This window comes from Nelumbo lutea, chromosome 1, assembly GCF_056320005.1.
Source record: "Nelumbo lutea isolate HS-2025 chromosome 1, American lotus-T2T, whole genome shotgun sequence".
Classification (NCBI taxonomy): Eukaryota; Viridiplantae; Streptophyta; class Magnoliopsida; order Proteales; family Nelumbonaceae; genus Nelumbo; species Nelumbo lutea.
Genome location: NC_142684.1, coordinates 125,196,250 through 125,206,112, shown reverse-complemented (window position 1 = coordinate 125,206,112; position 9,863 = coordinate 125,196,250). Strand labels below are relative to the sequence as shown.

The 9,863-nt window shown below is 37.1% G+C and overlaps 1 protein-coding gene across 1 annotated transcript; it reads left to right on the top strand.

The window, feature by feature from the left end:
* Positions 1 to 4,454: 4,454 nt before the first annotated feature.
* LOC148877353 (uncharacterized) lies at positions 4,455 to 6,710 on the top strand. The gene is made up of 3 exons (XM_088985477.1): positions 4,455 to 4,684; positions 4,778 to 4,841; positions 5,014 to 6,710. The coding sequence occupies exon 3, from the start codon at positions 5,207 to 5,209 to the stop codon at positions 6,293 to 6,295; it is 1,089 nt and encodes a 362-aa protein (XP_088841603.1). The 5' UTR covers positions 4,455 to 4,684; positions 4,778 to 4,841; positions 5,014 to 5,206; the 3' UTR covers positions 6,296 to 6,710.
* The last annotated feature ends 3,153 nt before the right edge of the window (positions 6,711 to 9,863 follow it).

The following is a 9,863-nucleotide window of genomic DNA, read 5'->3' as shown; positions in this document are numbered from 1 at the left end:
GTGCATAAAATGAGGAAGCACAGAAAAGGAAAAGGTTGGATAGCTCTCAAGCTGGACATGCCAAGTCTTTTGACTGTATGGGATGGGATTACATCATACCAATAATGGGAAATATGAATTTTCCAGAGCATTGGATCAACTTAGTCTGCGAGTGCATATCCACTCCCACCTTCTCAATCAAAATGGGAAGAGAAGTTTCAAGACACTTCCATCTGAAGAGAGGACTAAGGCAATGAGATCCCTTATCACCATATTTATTTATCATAGGGATGGAAGTCCTCACATAATTAATCAACAAGGAAATTTCTCTGGATAATTTGGAAAGCATTAAATTCAACCAGGACTCCCAACAAATCACACACCTTTTTGCAGATGACTGTATCATTTTTTGTAAAGCTGAATACAACAAAGTTAAAAGCTTGAAATCCTTGTTACAAAAGTTTAAAGAAGCCTCTGGTTAAAAGATCAACTATAGCAAGTCAAGCATCCTATTCAGCAAAAAAATTCACAGACAACACAGGAAATTCATCTCAAAACACCTAGGGGTCCATACGAGCTTTGAAGTCGATAGCTATTTGGGTGCAAAGCTATGGCTAGGGAAAAACATCACACAACAACACAGATACCTCACTGAGAGGATTAAATCGAAAACAGAATCTTGGAGAGCAAAATTGCTTTCTCAAGCTGACCGCACCACTCTCATCCAAGCAGTCACTTAATCTATACCAACATATAACCATGTCCACTACCATGTTACCAAAAGATCTTATTGATAAATTGGATAAAGAAGAAAGAAACTTCTGGTGATTATACAATGAAGAGAAGCAACAAAAGCACCTAATCTCTTGGTCAAAGCTTTGCCAACCAAAATCAGAGGGGCGATTAGGCTATAAACAAAGTCTACATATGAACAAGGCAATGTATTGCGAAGCAAGTATGAGAATTCTCACCAACCCCAACACACTCCTAGCTAAAAAGATCAAAGCAAGATATATCACAAACCGCAACCCATTTCAAATTGAAACAAAGTTCCATGGTTCTCTCTGGTGGAAACATGTAGTTAAAATCATGAAAGAACTCAAAGCAGAAGTGATCTGGCTGATCAAGGATGGATCAAGTATTGATGCATTGCATGATCCATGGATTCCATCACTACCTAGAGGGATTCCCCAACTATCAAATAATGATTTGCAAGTTTGAACTCACTTAAGAGTTTATGATTTGCTACTTTCAAATGGATCATGGAATCTACAAGCTCTCCAACAACACTTTACAGTAGATTCGATCAACCATATAATTGAAATAAGGGTAAACTCACAACTAGAAGCAGATACCCTTGTTTGGAAAAGGAACAACTTAGGTAGATACACTGTCAAATCAGCATACATATCCTTCTCGCAAGCGCCCCCCCCCCCTCGTCTTCAAATCAAGTATTTGATTGGAAGCTATTATGGAAACCAAAAATCCCATACAGATTCCAAGTTTTCATGTGGAAGGCAATACATGGGGGTATCAAAACAAAAGAAAAATGCAAGGCCTAGCTCCAAGAACTAGACATGCTATGTGCTATATGTTCACAAGAAATTGAATCATTTCACCATTTGTTTTTTCACTGCCCTCTGGTTAGAGCAATCTAGTGCCATGCTCAAATAGGAGTAAACCCATAACACACTAGAGACAAACCATTTCATCAGTACCTTACAGAATGGTTCTACTTATTACTAGGCCATCTCTCCAAAATGGAGAAAATCTACATGCTCTCCAAATTCCAAGTGATACTATACAAGTTATGGGAATCAAGGAATCAATGGATCTTTCAAAAGAAAAAAAAAATTCACCCCTTGAAAATCATTGAATCAACTTGCAACACCCTCAAAGAATTTTCAATAACTACAAAAGAAGAGAATGAACACCTCGTCACAAGGTCGAATCCGATCACTCCTTCATTTACCTTGTTCACAGATGGCTCATTTGATGAAAAAACAAGTTAGGCAGGAATTGGATATGTACTCAAGAATTCAGAATAAAAAACAATCCTGAAAGGGCAAGGAATAGCATGCAAAGAAAATGGGAGCAATGATGCAAAAATTAGAGCTCTAATTCAAGGTTTGGAATCAACAATCCGTTACAATTGCAATCATTTACTGGTATACTTAGATGTTGAAGGACTGGTCAAAAAACTCAAGAACCATTCCCTTGATCGCTCATGGGTGGGTCAACTTCACTAGGGTACCATTCAAGCCAAGATACAACACTTTCAAACAATAGAATTTGTATATATCCCTCATACAAAAAACAAACTAGCTCACCTCTTAGCGTACAAAGCTTGTTTTCATGGTGAATCAGAAAGACACCATGTACTAGCTTTGAATTGATAATAGAACAAGAAACTTTACCCCCAAAAAAAAGTAAGGATAAATGCATTAAAAATATAACCCATGTACTTGGTGGTGTATATGCGACACAAATATTTCAAGGTATGTAAATCGGGTAACCCGATTTGAAAAACTACCATTTTGGCTTAGACCTTCAGATAAAGGTGTCAATTAAACTAGATTTGGTCCAATCCTATTTGGTCTAATATGAGCCCATTTTTTATGAACCAGGTTCAGTTCAATCCAATTAATATTTTGGATCATTTTGGAATGGTCCAATTCAATTTATGGACAGTTCAATCCATTCAAATATGTTTTAATTTAGATTGGTTCCAATCCATACCTGGTCCATTGGCACATGTATTCTCTTATCTTCATTCAGTGGACCAAATATTAGTTCAATCTGGCCCGATCCAATATAAATCCATTACGGATGGACCAGGTCCAATCCAATCGAAAAATGCTTTGGACTATTAAGTCTGAATTAGTCCATTTTAATGTTGTATTAGTTTGTCCAATCTATCCAAATTGATTTTGATTTGGGTGGGATCCAACTCAAAACCGATCCATTGACACTCTTAACTTTAGACATGGCACATTCTCATTTTTACAAAACCCTCAACCCAGGCCCAACTTGCACCCACGTGAGTTTTAAGGAACAAACCAAAGCATTGAAACTGTCTATTGACCACCAACAGACACTTTACCCAAAATAAAAAACAGAGAAGTACGGATAGGCCCAATGTAGATTTCTAATTTCCACTACGGAGCTATAAACATTTAAAAGGTCAAAAACCCACATTCTATGCACCCATGCCCGTGAATTGGCATCAATTCCAAGTTGGCACTTACCCCAAATGTACTTTGAACTTACAAATTCTGACCTTGGGCTGAACCGTCATTCTCCCAATAAAAAGAAGACCGACAACAGAAATAGTCTTGAAGGATTGGAGGAACATCTCATTATAATGGGACAACCCCCTAATAACATGAGTACGATATCCTAAAAGCAAAAATCATAATCGTGTAAAGATCCTAAGAGCATGGCATTCAACATTCAGCCTTACATTGGAAAGGGTTCAACTATGATATGGAAAATATAAGATATCTGAAAAACAACTGACCAATAAACTGGAATCGTATATATGGTAAGGAATCAAGTGTTATTTATCAAAAATGATGGATGGATTTTGATTGGTCAAAACTCTTTCCATATCATATCTTTTCCGTATCATAGATTTTTCCCATTGGCGAAATGATCAAAATAACGATAATTTTGAAGATGTGAGTGAAACATAATTTTGAAATGATCAAAATAACGATATTTAAATCCCTTTTCATTATGATTTGGCACCATTGTTCTCTTAATGCCTTGACCTTTATGTCGGAGAAGCTACATAGAAAAACGTCAACTGAGAAGACAAGGACTTAGATTGTTGTTGTTGTTATCGTTTTTTCAGTTATTCAATTAAATCGCATATGTTATGATATGGTACAAATAATTGATGAATAGCTAACAATGGATATTAGATTTGCAATTTTTAATTTTTGTTTCAGAGTTCAAGTACTATAGTGTTATTTTAAAGCTTGGGTACTAAAATGAGGCTAGCCCCAAAGTGTAGATAATAGATTGCAATTTACCCTTAATAAAAATAACATGGAAAATCTAATTTAAAATAAGGATAAACCAATGGATAGGTTTTAGTTAGAATCCAATGGAACTGACTTTCAATTAACCCTATCCAATGTGTTATTGGATATTACAAATCATAAATTATAATAATAACTTTTAAATTATTTATAATATATTATGATAATTCATAAATTAAATTATTCAATTTAATCAATAAAAATAATATTAACTCTGTATCATATTATTATTGTTATTATTGTTATTAAAAATCGTTTTTTCAAAACAGACTGAACAAGATTAACTTCTACAAAATAAACCCTAGAACCAACCAAATAGGTTAGACGTTTCATCAACCAAATCGAACCGACTCGACCCATGCTAACCCCTCTATCGGAAACTACATTCGCTATCATGCGTGAAGCGTCGCGTCCTTTGCTCGTTCTAATAATCTAACTTGAGTTTTAACTCCAACTGACAATGGGAAACGCACGTGCCGTTTGACCCAAACTAAGAAAGTCCGGAAGCTCGTCTCGTCGTCGTCGTCTCTCTCTCTCCCCCCTCTCACCTGTCAGCGCACATCGGCGTTAACATACGCTAAGACAAACAACGATCGAAAGCCGAAATACCGGAAATAAGAAGGTGAAGACAAGCCAATCACGCACTCCGTCTGAACCAGGTCCGTCCTGCTTTCCCTCTTACTTAATCTTCTCTCTTCGTTAAAAGTCGGATTTAGCTTTGTGGGGTTAACTCTTTCTTCATATCTCAATAGGGTTTCCTTGCAATCCGAATTAATCTTCAAGACCCGGGGAAATTGCTCCTTCTCCATTGTTATTGTAAGTTCTTAACAGTTGGTTTGTGAATTGGAAATAGGGAAGGGAAATTTTATGTAGTGCTTCTACTTCTTTTTCATAGTTTAAGAAATTTAGGATTTTATGAGTTCAACGAACTTGATACACTGCGTTTTGAGATCAATTCTTATATGGGTTTTGTTCCTTTTCTTTCCAGAATTCGTTACCACAGCTAAATTCGTGAAGTATCGTTTACTTCCTCAATGCAATTTCCATACACGTTTGCGATAGAGATGGATTCCAGCGACTAGGGTTTCGCGTTCGGAATTAAGAGCGTAGCCTTTTTTTTTTTTTTTTTTTTAATTTGGATTGTTTCTAGGTTTTCTGCTTGTGCTCGAGGTCCGATATTGATGATTGTGCGGAACTCGGAGATGGAAATGTCGACATGTCGACATTCCCCCCGAATTGACACTCTAGAGTTGAAAGCTCAGATCGTCAAGAAGTTGGGGCATCAGAAGGCAGAGAAATATTTTAGTTACCTCAGCAGGTTATTAAGTTTCAAGCTTAGCAAAACCGAGTTTGATAAGCTCTGCATTAATACCATTGGGAGGAAGAATGTCTCTCTCCACAACCGGCTTATTAGAACAATTCTCAGAAATGCTTGTGTTGCCAAGTCTCCCCCATTGAGAAGAAGGGTAGAAAGTTCCCTTAATGTTAAAAATGGGTTCGGCTATCAAAGAAATAATCTTCAGATGCTCTCTGGAGAAGTCTTTACTACATCCCCACGCAAGGAGAAGTCTTCAGGCCTTCAAGATCGCAAGTCTGGGGATGGTCCAAGTCCACTTGGGCCTCATGGGAAGATACTGGGTACGGTATGTGATGAACGAGCTCCTGCCCAAGAGCAGCAAAGTGCTACGGAACTGTTTTCTCTTGGTAGCAGACCCCCTGCGGAAGTTGTCTCTGTAGAAGATGGGGAAGAGGTTGAACAAGTGGCTGCCAGCCCAAGCGTTCAAAGTAGAAGCCCTGTCAGAGCTCCTCTTGGTATCCCCATTAATATGAGTGGATCACGTAAAGCTCTTCGTAATGGACTCCTATCTGCTTTTCACCTTAAGACCTGTCATAACAGCTATGAGCTACCTGACACTAGGTCTTTGAGGAAACGGCTGGAGCAGAAGCTGGAGATGGAGGGCCTCGGAATTTCGGTGGACTGTGTTAATCTGTTAAACAATGGACTGGATGTGTATTTAAAGAGGTTGATTAAGCCCTGTATAGAACTTGCTGGGTTAAGATGTGGGCATCAATACCTAAGGGAAGTTAACAGGATTGCCAAACCTGGTTTGAACAAAATGCGGCCAGAGAGATCCATGCAAAGATCCACTAACTCTGTTTCTGCATCTTTATTGGACTTTCGGGTTGCAATGGAGTTAAATCCTCAGATGCTTGGAGAAGATTGGCCTATGGAACTTGAGAAGATTTGCTTCCGTGCATCCGAGGAATGAAGAAGAGACTACTAATTGGTACATACATCAGTATTTAACAGAATAGCAAATTCAAGTTCATCAAGCAGATTATGCAGACTAGATTAAGATACATTTTAATGTGTATCTAGACCTTCATCTGTCATGCAATTTTTAGAATCCACAGCAGGAAATAAGTTGTGTGCTACAAATAATTGAAGAATTGGGTCAGAATGAGTCTGTCGCATACAAGTATAATCACCAGTGTTTCCTGGGTTTGTGGGGCATGGTATACAGTATAATGTAAACATCCAGATACTACAAAGAACCTCAGAATTTAGAAAGTTCAATGACCTTCTTCAACTGATCTATTATTTTTTTTTATTAATCTCAACTGATATCTATTATTCTATATTGTATTAACTTGTTCTTGTAAATAAAGCTTTATTTTCCTAAAGAATCTGCATTTATTAGTAGAGAATTCGTTTGCAAATTGAAGCAGTGATATTGAATAAACTATTTTTTGTTACACATTTTTTCAATTATTCTTCTACTGCAATTGGCAAACTTACCTTGTTTCTGCCCTCTAAGCTATATGGGCTATGAATCAAATTGAACTCAATGTTTAAATGAATATAAGTCATACAAGACTTAACACCAAAATTCCTTTCTGTACTATCGGTGATAAGGGAAGATACAATTTAAACAATTCTTTTGCCTGACGTTTTTGTTCTTTTTGGTGTATTCCAACCAGTTACTGGTAGGACTTAGAATTCCTTTCAAGTATTTTACTCATACAGGACTTGAGCACCAAAATTCCTTTGTGTAGTATGAGTGACAAGGAAAGATACAGTCTATACTATTCTTTAGCTTGAGTTTTTCACTCTTTTTATTGTACTCTAACCAGTTTCTGGTTGGAATCAGAATTCCTTTGAACTATCTTACTCATATCAAGGATCTAAACCATTTTCTTTTCTCATGGTACTATTGGTCGGATACATTCTCTATTGAACTTATTTATCATATTGCTCTTCCAATTCTGAAACGTGTTCACAGTTTACTATAAGCTACAATGACACTTCTATGCCAATCGTTTTTTGTTACATACATCTATTGAAATCTTGTCTAATTTTACAGTTGTGCTTGCTTACAATTCTTTTTTTTTTTTTTAATTATGTACTCACACTAGCAGAGTAGTAGATCTAAGATGGATTAAATGAACTACATTGGAATCAGAACCCGATATATGTCTAGTAATCTGACTTGGAATGGCAAAAAAATGTATTGTTTACACATCTCTAGAGAAAAGTATATACTACTAAAACAGTAAGCAGTCTTTAGTCCTAACATTACCTACATAAAAAGTTCTAGAAGTTTATTTGTTATGTAGTTAAAATTCCATAGGAAAAATGGCAAGCATCATGCACACTCTCTATTAATTTATTAAAATAAGCAAGGATTAAAAGGAAAAAAAGGTTATCTAAAAGTGCCCCTCAATAATTCGTTGAGTGTTTGGAATCTGACCAATGTATCATGAGTCTTCTATTAAAGAATCTATGATCTGGTAGATATTATGTCTACTTCTCCCCCTTTTTTGATTATCTTTTCGTTGTCGGTGAAACATAAGACTTTCCAAGTATCGCCAGATCCTTGTAAATTCATGCTATCTATTTAACTTCATCCAATTGATCAAAAAAAAATATACATATTAGCTTTCATCCAATTGTTCCATTCTTCCAGATGGTCATGAGAAAACTTGTGATATGGACAGAAAGTGTCCTAATGGGATCTTCATCATTATCATTGGTGGATATATTAGAGGCCTCCTGGCCCCCATGTCTTTACTTATCAACAGTTGTTTGCACAACTACAGGTCAATCAGCATGAGATAATCTCTTCTCGGTGATCATCAACATGGATGCTACAAGAATTGCGACCAATGTCTTTGACATAGAGCTGGCCTTGCATTCTCATACAGTGAATGATCCTTCTCTGCAACAATTGCAGTAACAGATAAGGTGAACAAGTACCATATTGTTTTAGTTGCTAAATTTCAGATTCAAGAATACACAACAAAAAAAAAAATTGATTGACAAAAGAAAAAGTTCCATGTCCTTGACATAGAGCAGGAGAAATGACCTGTGTCTGGCTGTGTGAACTGTAGTACCTTAGATCCTGGTGAGGACAGCAGGAGGTGTTGTCCCTAGTACACTCTTCATTGTTTTCTGTTCTGTTTGTCAGTGCACTCACCCATTTGGGGATCAGTTTAACAATAGGGTTCATGTTGCAGGGGGATCTGCAGAGGATGCAGATCTTAAATCACAGCTCAGGAGGTTGTTTAATAGAGATCCAGATGGTTGCCAGATCATCAACATCATCATCTTCATCATCTAAGCCTTATCCCAACCATATGGGGTCAGCTAGAATCCTGTTTCTCCATTCCACCAGATGATTGCCAGATCATCCTCCCATATTATAAAGATTTACCACGATAAAGGTGCCTCGGTAAAGATTGCAATTGTCTGGATGTAAGAGGGATGAAAATAAAATTTTACAGCATTCTGCACTTACCAAAAAAAGGTCTAATATTTTGCCCTTCTACATACAAACATACTCGGCCCTTTTTGAAAATTATTTTCTTTTCTTAGTTGCTTAAACTTTGTACAAGAATCAGCAGCACAGCTCAGCCTCCCCGATCACCGCCTAATTAACAATTCCAATACTACTGAAAATGTTGGGGATCATCCCTCTACTCTCTGCTACTCTGGTGTCTGTCCTAGGTAATGGCAGAGCTAATAGTATAGATAGGCAAATTGTACTTAGAGACCTAAACCTAGCAATTGCACCATAAAAAATGCCATGAGTATTAATTGATTACCAAATACTTTGATGCTGTTTAACCATAGAGAAAATGGGGGTGTTGGTGGTAGTGACGATAATCATAATAGTGAGAAATTGTATGGGTGATCTCCATGACAACGGCAATGTGTGCTAATATAGCCAACTACTGTGATAACCAGTAAGAAAGAAGGATAAAGCCACAGGCCACAGCCGGTGCTTGGATTAAGGGCATTGCATCCCTGACCCTTTCAGATTTCAGCAGCTATTTCTTGTATACCTTGGTCTAACCAACTCTTTGATCAGGTAGGCCGCTCTCGGTTATCTGAAACGAAATAACCCACTTTCTCATGGAGTCGGACCTAGGGAAACAATATTACTGCAAATTCTGATGGTATATTCAACCATCAAGCAACTTCAAAATATCGATACATCCCCTGAACCGGTCAAACCTCCGATACACCCACTGTAGAGGTGTATCGGAAGGGTTCCGAAATGATAGTATCGACCGATAACAATACTTTAAACATCAAAGTTGTGAAAACATGTCTCTCAATCCTGTATTGCAGTGCCATCGAAGTTGATAAAATATGAATTGCGTTTGCTCTAATTAGCGACCCCGTACCGAGTATGGGAAACTATATGTATTTATTTTGTTTGAGAATCACCCACCATACGGGAGGCAAGTCTTCAGATCAAGTTTATTTATTTTATTTTATTCGGGACACTAAATTAGGCTTCTTTTGTGATTAATTAACCCACTTTATCAGTT

Excerpts from the sequence above, each read along its gene's own strand:
- LOC148877353 (XM_088985477.1), top strand. The coding sequence starts at position 5,207 with ATGATTGTGCGGAACTCGGAGATGGAAATGTCGACATGTCGACATTCC.